At 34.6% G+C, this 18,881-nt stretch overlaps 1 protein-coding gene across 1 annotated transcript in view; it reads right to left on the bottom strand.

The window, feature by feature from the left end:
- SLC2A13 (solute carrier family 2 member 13) overlaps window positions 1-18,881 on the bottom strand; it is a 286,045-nt gene that overhangs the window by 36,703 nt on the left and 230,461 nt on the right. The window contains exon 7 of the mRNA XM_016151690.2: window positions 17,141-17,266. Coding sequence (XP_016007176.1) covers window positions 17,141-17,266 — 126 coding nt within the window. The remainder of the gene's footprint in view (window positions 1-17,140; window positions 17,267-18,881) is intronic.

Below are 18,881 nucleotides of genomic sequence, written 5' to 3'. Positions count from 1 at the left end.
GGGCATTTGGAAAACAAATAGATAAACATACAAATATGTTTATATTTACATGTTAAATATAACTGCGATATTACAAATACTAAAAGTAAAGAAAAATAAAGCAGAGCAAGTGGTGTAAGGAGCCAGGCAGGAGTACTTAGCTATTTTTATAGGGCTCTCAGGGAAGGGCTCTAGACTAAAGTGACTATTGAGCAGAGGAGGAGGAGAGCGCCCCCTGCAGGTATCTGAAGGGAGAGCTTTCCGGGCAAGTGCAAAACCCCAAGATGGAAGCCCGCCGGGTTTCTGCAAGAACAACAAGAACAAAGGCTGCGGGGTAGTGAGCAAGGAAGTATAGTGAGCATTGGGAGGCCAGATCAGAAAAGTGTGTGTTTCATGTGCTCAGTGTGTGCAGGACTTTGTAGGGTGTGACTTTTATTCTAAGTAATGTGGGAAGCCATCGCAGAGTCCTAAGCAGAAGTGCAGCGTGATCTGGCTTCCAGTTTTAGAGTCACAGTAGCTGTTTTGTGAACACAGCTGCGGGTCCGGGGTGTCAGGGCTGAAGCAGGGAGACAGGTTAGGAGGCTCTGCAGTGATCCAGGGGAGAGTGACAGTGTCTGGGCCCAGGATGCAAGCAGCGCAAGGGGTGCGGAGAAGTGGAGAAGTGAGGCGGGCCCCCTGGATAGATGATGAGCCTTTCCCGGCAGCAGCAGCCACCTGCGTTATACTCTCTGATGTTCTTAACACCTGCTATTTGTTTTTCTTTTCAGGGTCCTTACTCCCATAGCCTCTTGGTCTGAAACAACTGTATTTAAAAACTGATACTGCAATATGCTTAAAAATAACTTTGAAGAAGTTGTAAATACTGCTGAGAGCGCTCTTCAAAACAGTCCATTCTGCATAAATAACCTTTTCATTAAAAGGCATAGGGAAGTGAAGGGGGTGAGGGGTGGTGGGCAGCATTGCCTCAGTAATCAGGCACCAAAGAACCTGGATCTTAGTGGGCCAGACAGAGGTCTTAGACAAATGACAGATAAAGAGTTACTTGGCCTTTTTCCCACTCCTGTTTGCTGAACAGAAAGAGGAAAGATTGCTGAATGTATATTTGGAAACACATGCAGAGAGGACAAAGCTGTGGGCAGAAATCGCCTGGTTTCACAGGTAATTAGACAAACCAGCAAGAGACAATAAATGGCTGTTGTATTCATTTAACACTTTCCTTAGCAGTACCAGCTTTCCTGCAAAATACACAGCCTTCTTTCTGATACTGACTGCTGAGAAAGCTTGGAGTGACAAAGTCTTAGCTACAGAAATGGTTTCATAAAGGCCCCCAAGAATAAGATTTTACAAACTAAAATTTATGAAAAAATTGCCGACCAGCTTATATTGCAGAGTTGACTTCCCTGATCTTGCCTGGAACCTCCGAAACTGAAAGATCATACCAAAAGCTCTGAAACCACTTGGAAAGGAATGAAGGAAATGTCAGAACTAAACCTTTGCCCAACAAATTCTATAGTATATTTGAAGGGGAATATCTAACTGACCCCTAGGTGCCTGATGAATCACCCTTTTCCATGATAAAATGATATTCTGTAACTTTCTCCTAAATGCTACCGGATATATTTCCTTTGGGTTCTAAATAAAGCTGCAAGGATGCTGATTACATTTATTGTTACCTGCACATTATAAAACATCCATAAAAAGGCATGTTTCTCAGTTGTGAAAAAAATCTAATCCGAGAAAGACCTAGGTGCTACATAAATGAAACTCTGCTGAACTTGAAGAGATGTAACTTCTTCAAGCAGACTTCCTTATAGGTTAAGAGACTCAGAAAAAAAGATCTTAAGGTAGTTTTAGACAGCATACAAGAAGTTAATATCATAATATTTGAGAATTCTCCAAATGTTTATATTTGGGAACATATTTAGTTGTAACAAGCTTTGTCATGTAATAATAAAATCAAGATATTTGAAAATAACTTTTTAGAAGTAAAAACTGGAAACAACTCCGATATCCTACAGTGGGTGCATAGTTAAAGAAACTGTGGTAACATCCAATACTATCCCATATGAGCCAGCAAAAAAAAAAAAAAAAAAAAGGGGGGAACAAACTATGGATATACCAACATGAATCTCCAGAGAATTAGGCTGAGAAAAAAGCCAATCCCCAAAGATTACACACTGTATGATTCTATTTATTAAACATTCTTGAAATGATGAATTTATTGAAATGGAAAACATATTGGTGGTTGTCAGGTGTTAAGGACAAGGTGGCGATGTTTGGGGAGAGGGGAGCGAGAGGAAAGTGGGTGTGGTTATAACAGAGCAACACCAGGGATCGTTGTGGTGATGGAACTCTATCTTGACTATGCTGGTGGATAAACGAACCTACATGTGATAAAGCACACACACACACACACGCACACACATGCACACGCCCGTGCACACACACATGTAAGTAAAATTAGGGAAATCTAAAGATTGATGGATTGTAACAAGGACAATGTGCAGGTTATGATATTGTAGTATAATTATGAAAGATTATCACTGAGAGAAACTGGGCAAAAAGTATACGGGGTATCTTTCTATTATCTCTTAGAGTACATGTAAATTTAAAAATAAATTTAGAAGACTTAGTCATTGATCAGCTTCATGGCTAGAAGACTTGATAATTGATCAGCTTGGCTACTCATTCACTTTCAAAAATAAATTGATAATGCTTTTCAGATTTTGGCTTTCAATAACAGTACCAGGGGAATCTTATGGTGGCTAATGGTGTCACCAAATGCTGCTTGCTAAAAGTAGAATTATTCTACCCTTTGAAAATAGTTAGAAAAACATAATTTTGTGTTAGGAGTAATTCTTAGGAGCCAGGTAATCCAGGAATTCAATCACCTATTGAGGTCTAATATATTAAACACTACAAACTCATTTTAAGTGTGTAAATAAATGAATTTTGAGAAGGTATAGACCATATAACCATCATTATCACAATTAAGATACCTAACATATCCTTCAAGTCCAGCCCTAGTGAGTAACTGATCTGCTTTTGGTCACTATAGTTAGTTTTGATTTTCTAGGGCATCATATAAAGACTTTACACCATATATTATTTTGTGCCTAGATTCTTCTGCCCAGCATAAGGTTTTTGAAATTCTACCCAGTTACTGGACATATTTTAAACTATATGTTTACCCCAAACATTTGCTTTATGATATTTCCCAACATTTTCGATATATTTTCATTGTCTTTGGGTTCAAAATATTTTCTAATTTCCTGTAATTTCTTCTTTACACCATGGGTCACTTGTAAGTGTGCTGTTTAATTTCCAAGTACCTGGGAATTTTTGTGAAAACTTTTTTTTTTTTTTTTACTGATTTCTAAGTCGATTTTACTGAAGTCATAGAATGTACTTTCTAAGAATTCAGTTATTTAACATTTGTTGAGACTTGTTTTATAGCTCAGAATAGTGCAGATCTTAGCAATGTTCACTTGAAAAGAATATTTATACTGTTGTTGTTGGATGGAATGTCCTGTAAATGTTCATTTGATTGACCATACTGTTTAAATATGTGTTTTCACTTTTTTGTCTGTTTGTTCTATCAATTACTGAAAAACACTCTAGGTATAATTGTGGATTCAGTTTTTGGTTTATTTATTTTGAAGCTCTAGTATTAGAAAAATATACATTTAAGATTTTTTTAAAAAATATTTTGATGAACTTACCCCTTTCTTATTATGAAGTATCCCTCTTTATCTCTGATAATATTCCTAACTCTGCAGTTTTCTTTATCTTATATTAACAAAGCCACTCAAGCTTTCATCATGCTTTAAAAAAAAAAAAAAAAAACTTCCACTTGGACAACTTCTGCTTTTAATTTGGAAATCTAGGCTATTTGCATTTAATGTAATTTATCGATATATTTGGTTGAAATTTACCATTTTTCTTTTACATTATAAATCTCACAGCTGGAATGGCTTTAATATAAGACAAAGAAAACTGCAGAGTTAGGAATATCATCAGAGATGACAGGGACATTTCATAATAAGGGGCAAATTCAGCAAAATATAAAAACGAAAATCCCATCTGACCTTTATTACTCTTTCTCTTCTTTTTTAAAAGATTTCTATTGCCTTAACTGCATATATTTTCACGTTCCATTTGATTTCTTTTATTCGCTTAACTATCATTTTTTGTTTTAATTTTTAGTCATTTATCTAGGCCAGTCTGTATTTTGCTATAACATTAAAATGTTCTTTTATAACAAATATGTTCAAATACAGTTATCAAAAGACAACCAGTATAATGAAACTTATATACCCTTCGACAATTATATAATCCTCATGTAAACTTTCAGTAGCTATAATTACATGACCAATCTATTTCATCTAAGCCCCCACTAACTCTCACCTCTCCTAGATCATTTTGAGGCAAATTCCAGGTATCATATTGTTTCATGTGTATCTATTTTGATATATAACTCAGTAAGGACTTAAGATAATAAAAACAATATATGTATTGCATCTAAAAAATTAACAATAATTTCTTAATAGCATGAAATAGCCAATACTGTTCAAATTTCCCTAGTTGTCCTTTAAAAAGATTTTTTTTTTTCAGTTTGAATTAAGATTCAAATAAGGTCATTCCTTGCGATTGTTTTTATCAGGATGGTGGGAGTGAAAGAGTTCAGGGAGATTAAAAAACGTTGTTGCTGCCACTATTGTCCCTGACTTCCAGTATAACTTCCATTTGGTTAAAAATTTAAATAATAATTTAAAATGTTTAATTTGCAATATTAATTAAATATAGCTCCCTCACTACATGCATTTTTAAATGAGTTTCCGTTTTATATTGAAAAATGTCATTCTTAGAAATTCCCTAACGTTTACGCCACCACATCTTAGGTAACTCCATATTTTGAAAGCTTCAGCTTCTGAGATATTTTCCCTTCTATTCTGAGCATGTTATTTTTGTTCAAGAAATTCTATTACATGTTCAAGTCTTATTCAGCTAGGTATACTATAGTGATCCTACAGTGTTTGCAGAATCCTAACTGTAACAGTTAAATCCATGAGGCTTATGTGTCTTAGGCTGATACTGAACTGAGATCTGAAACAGGTTCACTATAATTTGCCAACTTCTTTTTAATTTTTGTGAACTGGGGGTTTGTTTTTGAGTTTTGTCTATGCTTTATTGCATGCTTCTCTAATTAGCACACGTACTGATGTGCTGCAGAATAAAACAGCATATTTTTTAGGAACAAAACGTGTTCCTTCTCTCACTGATGGGGTGAAGAATGGGATGAGAGGTGGTGGACTCGGGATGCCCAGAAAAAAAATCAATGGATAATAAAATCGATTATAATATTAAATTGAACTTGTCTACATTTTAGAATATAAAGGAAAATTCATATTAATTAAAAAATAATAACTAGATTAAACCAACCAACCTACCCTTTCATGAATTTCTTTGGGCTATGCTGCCAGAATCTCTATCCATTTCCTATTATTCTACTTAGTTTTTAGGGATAAGTTGCTGAAAAGCAATGCTCTACTGAATTCAAAAGAATTCTGAACATCAGTATTCTTAAGAGTTTGAATGACAAAGAAAAGAAAAGAAAAGAAAAGAAAAGAAAAGAAAAGAAAAGAAAAGAAAAGAAAAGAAAAGAAAAGAAAAGAAAAGAAAAAAGAAAAGAAAAGAAAAGAAAAGAAAACCTTACAGGGTCAGATGCTTTGAGTTTGTTTTACATCTAGTGCAATAGGTATGCCCGATCATTTATTTTATCTTGGGCAAGTATTTTACTATTTTCATGTGATCTGATCATTCTCAATTTCAGAATGCCAACAACCACAAGATCTTTGAAGAAAAAAGTAAAAAGATATGTAGGTAGTGAGTGACTATCCTTTATTTTTCAAAAGAGCAGCACACACAGAATATCTTGTTCAACCTTTGAGTTGGAAGATAAAAGAGGAGTGAATGGTATTAGGAAAACACTAACTTGTTTGAACATCTTACTCAGGAGTACTCAGAGCAGATTCACATGGGCTAGAAAGTCTCTTTAAAGAGTCAGACCATCTCACATCAAACTCCCAAGTTCATTGTATGTTGTTCATGTTGAGGGTAGTGTATGTGTGTGTTGGTGTGGGATCGAGAAGGTCACCAGTCAAGGTTATATTGCTGCTACAAGTCACAGGTAAACAAACACCCACAGGATAATCCACTATATTCCTGTTTCAATTTAGGATGGGCTCTGTCAGCTCTCAGTGGCAGATTATCTGCTCCACTGATTTATTTATATTCTATTAGCTCCTCACTTAATGTAGAAAACAATGCTTGCCTGAAATGAAACAGTTGCACTATAGGCCATAAAACAAGTATAGAAACAAGCTGAGAAAAGCAACTGATGACTGCTAGGGGTTTAATGAAACAAAAATATAGTATCATTCATCTACATTTATAAAAAGTTATTTGTACATAGTAGATAATAAGTTTTAATACTATGCATACTATTTGTTCTTTCATTTTGATGTATTTTAAATATATATATTTAAAACATATCTATATCCAATGTACCAAAGACTAAATATATAAGAAACACTCAAAGCTGTCAATCTTAGCAAAACTTTGTTGATACCTCTGTGGCAATTCTGCTTCAAAGGCAGTTCCTTGCCCAGCCAAGAGAGATCTGCAAATATGAAAATTCACTACAGAGGAGGCTGGTTGTATTCTGAGTGTTTTCTGAGCTGTCTCCAAGACACATTCCTTGAACTTGTCTAGGCCTGCCCTGCTTTATCTTCATTGCATCTCTCCAGTTTTTTTTTTTGTCTTTCCTATTTAATAGATATTTTCATAATAACATTTGTTAGCTCTTTATCTCCTTATCTATGCTTACTTATATACTTTGTGCATTCCCCCTCTGCCACAGAGCTTCCTTGGGTCACTCCTCTGACCCAAATGACATCCCTAGGTATGTGATTCCCCTTCCCAGTTATGCCAAAAGAAGGAAACCAGCATGGGTCACTACAAAATATGCCTTTTTGACATTCTCAGCTAAAGACAACTAAGCAGCAGCAAGTATATGCAGGAAAAGCTCTCTGCCTTTCCCCTATTTGCCTAGAAGTTGTACAGAAATTTATGAAGGTGTGTGTTGGTGTGGGGTCGAGAAGGTCACCAGTCAAGGTTACATTGCTGCTACAAGTCACAGGTAAACCCACAAGATAATCCCACAAGATAGTCCCTCCCTCCTTCTCTACCAGGAAGGATGAAAGTTGACCACAGAGCAAATTTAGACCCTTCTAAGACTGGAGATGGCACCAGAGGAATCTGCGTAACAAACTTTACTAATCGACTTTATTTCCCATTCCTTTCCCATGTATTTGCCTTCCTACAATCTGTCACCTCTAGAGACTTGAGGTCCTCTTCTTTTGTCTTGTCACATATCTAAAATGTAGTTTTCTTTGTGTCGAAGATGCTATATAAGCTCGACTTCTAAGCCATCTCTCTGGTTGCTCATGCCCGAGCTTCTCTCATATATACATGTCAATAACTCTTGTCAATCTGTCTTTTTTACAGAACCGAGCCTAGAACCTAAGATGAGTAGAGGAAAAATTTCCTCCTCTATACTAACAGTGTGGTATCCCAGAGCTTCCCTCCCTCCTGGCTCAGGACAGACAGGAATAACGATATAAAAATCCTTGGAATTAAGCAACAGCGCTAAATATGTTTCCTAGCTTAATTGTACCTTCTTAATTTCTACGTAAAGGATCAAAGTTGCAATAATTGATCAAGAGTTATTTGCTGAAATGTTCACTGTTCCCACAATATCAGATATAATATAAGCCAATGAAAAACCTACAATAGTTCAGTTACCAGGGAAGAAAATGTTCTGTTAATACACCCTTTGTTAAACTCCGATGTTACCAAAAGTAGCTTCTGTGACATTGCCCAAGGCAAGAACATTTCTTGCCTGGTAATCACCTTTGAAATTCTTTTTCAAGTGTGTATAACTGTCCTTGTTGATCTCCCCCAATTTTTTTATAAACATCAAACTTTGCCATCCTATTTTAGGTTATAAGCAAAGTTATTAGTTAATGTTTGTTAAATATTAATAGGCAGAATAAACGTAAAATGTTAACTGTTCTCTCCCTTTCCTTCATCCATTTTCTTGAGCAGAATTCTGACAGCCTGTTTCCTAAACCAAATAATTACAAAGTAACAAAAGCTCTGCATAATCATGTACTTCCTAAAAGCTCAATGTTAAAAGAAGAGGATTTTCCGTTGTCAATCAGTTTTTAGTCAACCAGTCTGCCCCCTCCAAAAACAAAACAGTACAGTTATGTGAACAATAGTTTCTATCCTTGATGCTTCAGAAGTTTTGATGGTTCTAATGCTTTCATAAATGGGCTTCCATGAATCACACATCAATCTCATTTTTAAGCTTTCCATGAAATTTTCATCAAGAATAATAAAGTTCATTGCAGCATTATCATAGGAGCCAAGATATGGAAGCAATGTTTGACCACGGATGATTAGATAAAGAAAACATGTATACACATGCAATGGAATACTATTTAGTCATTGAAAAGGAGATCCTGCCATTTGTGACAACATGGGTGAACCAGGAGGGCATTATACTAAGTGAAATAATCAGACACAGAAAGACAAATACTGTGTGATCTCACTTATATGTGGAATCTAAAAAAAAGTCGAGCTATAGAACCAGAGAGTAAATTGGTAGGTGCCAGGGGCTGAGGGTAGAGGAAGTGGGGAGGCATTGGCCAAAGGTACAAACTTTTAGTTACAAGGTAAAGAAGTTCTGGGGATTTAATGTACAGCATGATGTTTAGTTAATAATACTGAACTGTATACTTGAAATATGCTAAGGGAGTACATCTTAAGTATGCTCACCACATAAACACAAGAAGAGATAACTATATAAGGTGCAGGATATCTTAATTAAACTGACTGTGGTAAGCATTTCACTATGTGTATGTGTGTTAAATCATTATGTTGTACACCTTAAAAAATCATGTACAACCTAAGTATATACAATTTTGGTCAATCATACCTCATAAAGCTAGAAAAAATAATAAAGAATATTTTCATGAGCTTTAAAAGCTCATAAAACAAATGATTTAGAAGTTATTTTACAGTTTGAAGACTTTTTCCCCTCAGTTGTTGGAGAAAATTTAAGCAAGTCATTATGATGAGAGATTTGATGTTATTTAAAAAATATTTTTAAAGGTGAGAACACATAATTTTCTAAATATTTATAGTCCATCTTTTGTATCTGAAATACTCTGTCCCATGGTTTGCCATACAATTTTATCCCTCAAGCATTTCACTATTTGAACTTCCTAAAAGCCACGGTTGATTTTTAAGATTCATTCCATATTTGCACATTCAGCAACATATTTTCATGTACCTTCTCTTCCCAAAGTCCTTGGTCACAGCAGTATACACAATAAATACTTTTCTTTCTTTATGTATTTGTAAAAGGAACATTCTCTATTTACAACAATTTTAAAATATGCTTGTGTAAATGGTAATTGTTCTATTTGTTCCAGATTATGAATCTTGAGGTACTGTCTGTCTTTTTAATGTTTTAAATATTATATAGCACAATATCAAGTTTCAATATTATAAAATGACTTTAGAAAAAAAAATCTTTGTATTCCCAGCTATAAATACCCTAACAATAGAATTTAAATTCTATTATAAAAGCCATCCTACCAATAATTAAAAGTATATTAACATTTATGGGTTTGTCCATACAGAACAAGTCTATATCCAATCTTTTCCCCAAATGCACATATCAAAAAACAACCACAAAAAGGAAAAATAAATTATTCTATATTTTAGAGGGTTCTGGGGCACATGTGCCTCTGAAATGAAAATAAAGTTAGCTAATCCTTGTAGCTATTTATTTTAAAAATAAAATTTTTTGATGAAATAAGACAGCACATATAATAGAAGACAAGTTACCACAGAGAGAAGGGTGTTTTAATGAACTCTTCCCAGGAATAATGGGGACAGAGTATTGTATTCTGACAGGATCCAGGTTGCCATTGGCATTATTTTGAAACAGCAGGAATTCTGATTGGTACTGGTTTATGAATTTCTGCAAATTTCAAGTAGTGAAACATGTGGCTGTTACTGTACAAACTGTAAAGTTGTAAACCTTGATCATATGTAATAGAAAAATTATTTTGCTCATTTTTTAAGCTAACACTGAAACAGTGAGAACAGGAGGAACTTGAGTCATAAATAATGTGTATTGAGGCAGCAGCTCTTTAAATAACTGGATTTTAGTTCACACATGCTGTCTAACAAGAAACTCTGAGTGTATTTGGATTTCTAGGCTGTTTTTCTTTCTGTAGTACAGCAACATGTATAATCTTCCCTTTAAATGACGTTATTAAAATACATAACAAGTGAAGATGCAGATTCCACCCCCCCACACACACACACAGCTTACGTTAATGAATTTCCGAATGCCTTGACCTACCTTCTACCTGTTCCTTTAATTTTTTTTTTCTATCAGAATTTTATCTTCTAAACCTAAAGCTATTCACATTAGTCCCTTAGCAGCTTCCTACCACCTGTAGTGGTATCCCCCAAACTTAAGGAATTTGGTAACCCTCTTTGTGATTATCATTTCTTTCTTTTCACTGTACTATCATTTGTTTACTAGCTCTAAAAAGTGAGCTTCCTTTATAACATAAATAAAGAAAACTTTGTGCTACTTCCACAGTGGAATACAGTTTATCTTGCTTTATTAGTCAGAAGACAATAGGTTACGCAAAGGTAACAGAAGACCCCCAAATCCCAGTGCCACAAACTGGGTTAATTTCTTGCTCATGCTGCTGGCCTGTCTGAGCTCAGCTGTGGTTCTGCTCCACCTTTTTTTTTTAAATCCTGTGCCCAAAGGAACACCTATTCTGGGACATTGCCAACTTTGCTGAAGAGGAAAAAGACATGGCACATCTTTCCTCTTAAAGCTTTAGCTCAGAAATGACATGAATTGCTTCCACTCCCATGTCATCAGCCAGAGCAAGTCATGTGGAATGGGCCGGGGAATCTGCTCCCTCCCTAGTGAATACAGCGGATATTTTGAACAATAATGCAATCAACCATACTTGCCAAGAATAGAACGTAGTTCTAATAAAAATGTAATGAAAAACACAATATCATTAATTTCTGGTTAGATAATGATTCCTCTCAAGTGTTAAAACAATGCTAAAATGTCAACTGATTTTCTTAATATATTCAGAATGTTTGGAAGAGAACTGGAATTCGCTGTATGATACACTGTTATACCTACCATCCAGGCATCACATAAAGTCATTCACCTAAAATCATTGACAGTACGATTTCCACACCTATGAAAATGTAACTATAAAAATCAAATTGAAATTCCCCCCAAAAGCTCTTGGTGACACTGATCCAAACTCACATTTCCAGTATCGGCTCCAGCCATGTATTTTCCTTCCTCTTGTTCCCACTGCTCCCTCTGTTCCCTTCCTGACAAATCCCAACCGCCTCAGACTTCACCTCTGCAGTACCACATCTTCTGTTGCTTAACTGTACTGTTACTTTAGTTATCTGATGAACCAAGACTTGCCACTGTTACATATTCGCCAAGGATGTGCAATTCAAGTCTTGGCCCTTATTCTCATACTAATAGTATCCTTCGGTAACTTACAGATACTTTTCAGAGAAATATAAACTGAAGAATAATTTTTAAAATGTAAAAGGAACAGGGACTGATAAGAAATGCAAGGTCGTGGCCTAGAGGAAGAGTGGTCCATTACATTATGAATATTACTTCTTGGATAAAACTGTTCAAATGCGCTTATTTCTCATTATAATTAAAGGCCAACTAAGAAAGCAGACAAATTGACATGAAATATGGAGAAAATTATTCAGAAATGTTTTGCTTTTCTGATTTGTAGATTTTGCAACAGAATCAGCATAAGCATCTGCAAAACAGTCACGAAGTCCAAGAAATTTTCTGGACTTGAAAGAAGAAGACACCAGAGGCCTATGATCTCTGAAATTACTTATGGATAGGTAAACCTGCAAGTATGTAGTATCCAGCTACAGATCTTAAAGGGAGTTACCTAGCATAATGATGTCTATTCAAGTAAAAACAAAGAAAAGTATATTTTAAAAAGCAAAATGAACTAAAATATCCTATATCAGATTCTCTCTATATAAAATGTATACTAACAAAAATCAATTTTGAACTATACTGTCAATTTAGAAGTACTGCTTCAGAATTTAAGTCTGTAATATAAAAAATTGATAAACATATCAATCCTGTACATGAATATGTTAAGATACTGATATAATTTGTTGATGATAAAATGAATTTCTTTTCCTAAATGCAAAACTGATATATATCTTGTTAAAAAAGGCGGTAGAGGGAAAATCCTGTTTTTGCTGTCTGACCTAGTTTCATAATATGCTTGATCCTATACTGTCACCATAAATATTGCTTCTCTGGTATAGCAGTGAATGTTTTGAGGGAATGTGTTGAATGTTATTTACAATAATTAATAAAATATTTTTCATATAGTATGACTTAAGCGATATATAACATGCATACTTGAAGGGTACAGTTAAGTTTTAATTTTTAAACTTTTTTAGTGTTTTAATTAGTACCAGGTAAACATTTAACATTGTTAATTAAAACTGCATCATTCCCATTTTTCTTTTAAAGGTTTCCTTTTCTGAAAACAAGCATGAAAGTGGAAGATATAACTAAAATGAAATGATGGGAACATCATATCATCTCATTGAAAACTGTGGCTTTTGAACCCTTACATATTTTCCGGTGATTGGATAGCCTTTTCCACTTTGTCATTAAACAATTATTTATTGAATGCCTGACATGTACAAGTCACCAAGGGATTAAAAATAGTGCATATACAGGTATTGGAATTTATAATTTAGTATAGAAGATACATCCAAACCCAAATCACTATCTTATAAGACAGTATAATTATCAGATAAGTTATACAAGAAAGTACTAGAGGGCATCAGGGAATATAATAAGCATTGTTTTCTGGGGCCAGTCAGAAAGACTGCTAGGAAAAAGTGACATCGGATCTGCACAGAAAATAACGGTTGGAAGTCAGGCAGAGATAACAAGAGGGAGAACAGGGCTAAGTTTAGGCGAAAAGCACAGGATAAGGAAAGGCACAGAGGTGGGAAATCATAATTGATGTGAGGGAGATGGCAAGGGGTTTAGATTGACTAGAATTCTGTGTTGGAGATGGGTGGGATGCTGGAAAAACAGGCTGGGTAGTTATCAGAGGGAAGCTTTGAGGAAAAATATCTCTGCTGGATGAATACAATAAAGCAGGCATTCAGTGTGAGTTGGAACAATGAATCGCCAAATAAGGAATCTATCTATTTTAGTGTGTCTAATTGCAGAGCAAAAATGTTGCATTATAGGAAACAAATACTGAATAAGCACATTAAGAAAGTATTCCTCATTGACAATACTTTTAAAGAATCAGGATGTTTGTGGTTCCAGATAGAGAGTATTTATAATTTTGTATATATAGAGAGCTAGGAGATACGGAGGTAGATGAAAAAACACAGATAAATATAAAGTATTCTGATGTACTTATCTGTTAGGAAATGCTTATCCTAACTTTGCAAATATGTTATTAACAAATCTAAGAAAAAAATACTATAGGATATGTTCTACTTACATTTGCACAGGGCATTACTTTTTACAAGTGTCCTCAATACACTCTTATTTAATCTTCATAAAAACCATATTGTTCAACACAGCAGTTATATTATTCCCATTTTACAGATGAGGAATGGGGCTCAGAGAGGCCCAAACTGTCCCAGTGCCATTTATGAAGTAAATGATAAAAGCTCAAATTTGAAACTATCTGACTAAATGGACATCTTTCTGCTTCCGGTTCGTTGCTCCTCTAAAGTAGTAGTAGACTCACTGGCTTTTTGACTTTGAGGAAGTCATTCAGACCCTGGAAGCATTGCTGTCTTCATGTATAATGGTTTTAATGAAAATCACATTTTACAGAGGTGTTGAGTTGGTACTGAAAAGTTATATATATATGTTTTCTAGAAAACTGTCCATTTTATGTTTTCAAATGCACTGACATTATTCATAGTATTCTCTTATGATGGACAAGGAGAGAAGGTTTTCCATCAGCTCACTGTACTGTACTTTCTAAAAGCATGCTAAATTATTTTTAATTGTGGCAAAATACATATAAACATAAAATTTACCACCTTAATTAATCATTTAAAATTTAACTTTTTAAATATATGGTTCAGTAGTATTAAGTATAGTCACATCCTTGTGCAAGCAATCTCCAAAACCTCTTTCATTTTGCAAAACTGAACCTCCATACCCATCAATCTACTCCCTACTCCCACTTTCCCCCTTTTGGTGGCACCATTCTTCTTTCTGTCTCTATAAATTTGACTACTCTAGGTACCTCATATTAGTGGAGTCTTATATTTTTCTTTTTGTAACTGGCTCATTTTATTTATCATTATATCTTCGAAGGTTCATCCATGTTGTAGTATGTGTCAGAATGTCTTTCCTTAAGTCTGAGTGATATATCGTTGTACGTATACACCACATTTGTTTATCCATTTATCCATCATAAGACGCTTGGGTTGCTTCCATCTTTTGGCTGTTGTGAATAACGCTGCTGTGAACTTGGCTATTGAAATATCTCATTAAAGCTTCGTTTTCATTTCTTTTGGATATATACCCGGAAATGGAATTGTTTGATAATATGCAATTCTGTTTTAAAATTTTGTGCAACCTCCATCCTGTTTTCTATAACGGCTGCACCATTTTATATTTCCATCAACAATGAACAGACTTTCTAATTTGTCTCTATACTCAATTATCTGTTTACTTATTTAATTTTGAAAGTAGTCATCCTAATGGATATGAGATGGTAGCTCACTGTAGTTTTGATTTGCATTTCCCTAAAGATTAATGATGAGCAGTTTTTCATGTGCTTGTCGACTCTTTGCATATCTTCTTTGGAGAACTAAATGATTATTAAAAAATGTACTGAAATGTAACAACATAGATATAATTGATTGTATGGACAAATGGTTTTCATTATGTTGAGATGATTCATCAAAATCCCATCATGCTGTCTCCATTATAAATAGTAATACCATTCTACCTGGCGTCTTTTCAGAAAACAGCTACAGTTAGAGATCAGGATGTGTGGCTATGAACTGCCTTAATACTTGACCCTGAAACATCTATAAATAGTATATTTCAGATGTGAATCCAAGGTAATTGGAGACTTTTCCCTGAGAATTCCATAGGTAAGTATATAAAACCTACCAACCAACTAATAAAAATGTAGTGAATGCCATTTTACCTACAAATGGAAAATGTGTTGTAGAAATTTTTCACGGTGAACACATCCTGCCCTTTTCGCTTTTTTTTCTAACAGACTGAGGCAACCAGCTGCAGTGTCCAGCTAGAAGGGCGGTTGCTCAGCACAGAAAAGAGTGAGAAAACCTGTTGCTGTTTTTCTTTTGGTAAAAAGTTTGACGTTATGCTGAGAATATTTTACAAACATAAAAATTCTTTATACATTGTGTTTAGTTTTCTTGTATTTATCCTTCTTAGGTATTATCTGTGTCTCATTTTTCTCTAGCAGTGTGTACAGCCAAGGAATAATGTTATAAGATAAATAATAAGAATATGTTGAAATAAAAAAAGTAATACACATTTATATTAAAAAGTTATATTCTTTGTTATTTGCCAAAAGTAAGAACAAAGCTCCTATTTTGAAGCCTCAGACTTCTGGGTCTTTGAGAATAAGAGAAATGTCCCATTTTAGTGTCCCTATACCATTAGTAGACATTTCTTTCTTTCTTTTCTTTTTTTAGAAAGTAGACATTTCTAATAAGTTTATAAAAGTTAATTCTGTGAAATACAGAAAACTATATACACAGATTTCATAACATGTACATAATTCTACACTAGTAACTTTTGTTTTTTTTTGTATTGAAAAAGAATCATAAGGGTTAAAACTGTAAACTAGTACATCCAGAAATATTTAGTCAATTAACTCCCTAATGAAGCTTGGCTGATGAAAATTACACACTGAGTGTTTTTCAGAGACACTCTTTCAAGTTTTCATTTTAAGTAATAATTGCATTTCTTTTAAGTATTTCTTTGTAATTAGTGTATTTAAAATGCGGTCTAGATTTTCACTCAATTACCATATAATTTAGTTCTACCTCTTTGGAGTAATTCCCTAATAAAATGATTAATGACAACAGTATAATGATTAATAATGATACACTGTACTTTATAGCTCCTAGGAGATACAAGTACTTCATTGCAGATTTCATTACCTTTATCAGTACTATGAGGCAGACAGGATGAGAACATATTATTTTCTTTATGGGAATTTAAAATACAAAGGAGGTTAAAGCCATGTTGAATGATATTTACCTACCTTCTGTGTCCATAGATATAAATATTAGTTAATAACTGTGGGGAATATTTGTCCTATACAAATATTTCATTTATGTGCCTACTATAAACCGATGTGATCGTCGAAAGAGAAAGGTTTATAGCTTCTCAGACTGGTTACATGCCAATAATTACCAATTTTTATCCTTATTTTGCCAAATTTCACTTAACTCCAGGAAAGTACTCTAAGAAACAGTAATTCCATGAAAGAATTTACAGTGGCATGAATTCATTTTGACTTGACAAGTGTTTGTCTTTCACTTAAATTTAGCAGTCAGAAAATTTCTGGTGTAGTTAAACAATATGCAATGGGAGTGATTCCCTTGGCAATATTTAGGAACACCTGCCTCAAGGTCCAAACTTTTATATCTTTGGACAGAGGTAGTTCTGGAATGTGAATTTCCTGAAGTCTAGGCTTGAGTGCTTTCTGTGCTAATTCTGTAAAACATATGGTTGCAATGTTTTACATTCGTTTTCATGAGTAATTACTGCAAAGTAATATAGTTATGAAGATCAGTTTAAAATATTGTTTAAAAAGTCAGTTTAAAAAGAAGTGTGGTCATTAATGGTAAGAATAGTCCCTCTGCAAGTTTAAAAGTACGTCTCATTCGGAAATTTTACTGTGTATTCTTATGGTATATAATAGTGACATACCTGCCCCAGGCTGCCTCATTTGTGGATGCTTTATTAACTGGAACACAGGAGGACTCAATGATGGTTGATGTGTTCATTTTGTAGCAGAAACCACAGTCTGGATCCAACATACATTCATTACAGTAACTGCAAAATGAAAAGTTACAGTCATGTTAGCAGGGATAACCGGTGCTCCCCTGCATTTTCCGCTCTACTTTGCAGTAAGCTTAGGCTTAGGAGAGGCGCTTTGGTCATGGTAAAGTGACCAAAAGTGACAAGTAACAAGTGCTGAGGCAAGTGAGAGCTGGCGGGCTCTTCCATCTCTCCAGCTCTTAACTGCAGCAACTATGGAAGCCACTTTGAGAGGGAAGAGGCTTGGGTCTGAGACATTGGATGTTGAAGAACCCTAGTCAGCTTGTAGCAAACAAACATTTGCTTTCCTAAATCCTGGGATTTGGTAACAAAGCATGGACTGGCCCATCTTGATCCACTTGACTGGTTCCAAATTATAACTAAGCATTTGTTTCTCTTAATTGTTACTATATCTTTTAAAAATGGAAAAAAATATTTTTCCAATATATATCCTGAAAGAATAAAGAACATCTAAAGAAAAATTAAAAAACAAAAATACTACCATTGTAACAATAGGCACTGTTAACGTCTTGGTGGATACCTGTACTTTTTTTTTTCATTTTATTTTTCATACTTTTAACAAATATATATTATCAACTTTGTGTTTTGCTTAATTTAAAAGAAGTCAGTATAGGAAAGAAGGCTGATTTTCTCTAGGTTAATTACATCTACTGGTTGGATCATGGAGCCAGGATCAATTAATCATTGCTCACCTAACAGCAGTATCCTAACTGCAGGAAAATTCTAAGTAGGCAAAATTCCTTAGAGTTTTTCAACCAAAGCCTTCAGTGTGCTTGTAGCATGAGTTTTCTTGCTGTCACACTCATTTGCCTAACAGTTCTGGAGTACCTGTGTATACATGGCAGGTATACACAGGCATTGGAGACACTAAGATGCATAAGCCAAAGCCCCTGCTCCTTGGTAGGGAAAAGGCAAGGATGAGAAACAGATATATGAGTAAATAATGGCAATGTAAAAAAAATAGTTATGAGCTAAAGACAGAGGCCTGTTCACTTGCCTGTAACAGTTGGGGATAATTTCAGAGGTGATATTTGAACTGGATCATGAAAGAAACTTACCAAGCAGAGAGGTGCTTATTTTACAATTAAAGATCAGTCAGTACAGACTTTTAAATATCTACTGTGCACAAATAATTAAACTATGGAGTGTGGGAGGAGAAACAGGGTAAGAACTACTGCAAGTTATCCAAAAAAGATGTGAATCCTCGAAATCAAAATGCTTCTTTGATTTATTTGGCTAAATGGGAAAATATTGTCATTGTTTAAAATATTAGATTATTATCATTTCGGCTTCCCTCTGTAAGCTTTTCCTTTGCAAACGGCTATTCCAATTTTTAAATGAGACTTCAGCCCTATGCCAAAAGCAAAGAGAGGCATTTCAAAGCCAACTGAAAAGTCAATATAGTTTAGACAGGTGATAAAGCATTGTAAATATAAAACTGTCACATCTGTGATAAGCAAAATAAACAAAGCAATAGAAAGCATTAGAAGCACTTTGAGCTTCTGGCTATACTAGGCTACTTTGGAAAGGAAGATAATTCCTACTAGTATTTCAGTTGTTTATTCTGTCCATATGAGGTGGACTCTAACAACCCTGAATGTTCCAATGG

Source organism: Rousettus aegyptiacus, unplaced genomic scaffold, assembly GCF_014176215.1.
Source record: "Rousettus aegyptiacus isolate mRouAeg1 unplaced genomic scaffold, mRouAeg1.p scaffold_m13_p_2, whole genome shotgun sequence".
Taxonomy (NCBI): Eukaryota; Metazoa; Chordata; class Mammalia; order Chiroptera; family Pteropodidae; genus Rousettus; species Rousettus aegyptiacus.
The sequence above is the reverse complement of the archived record's forward strand: the minus strand, read 5'-3'. Positions and strand labels throughout refer to the sequence as shown.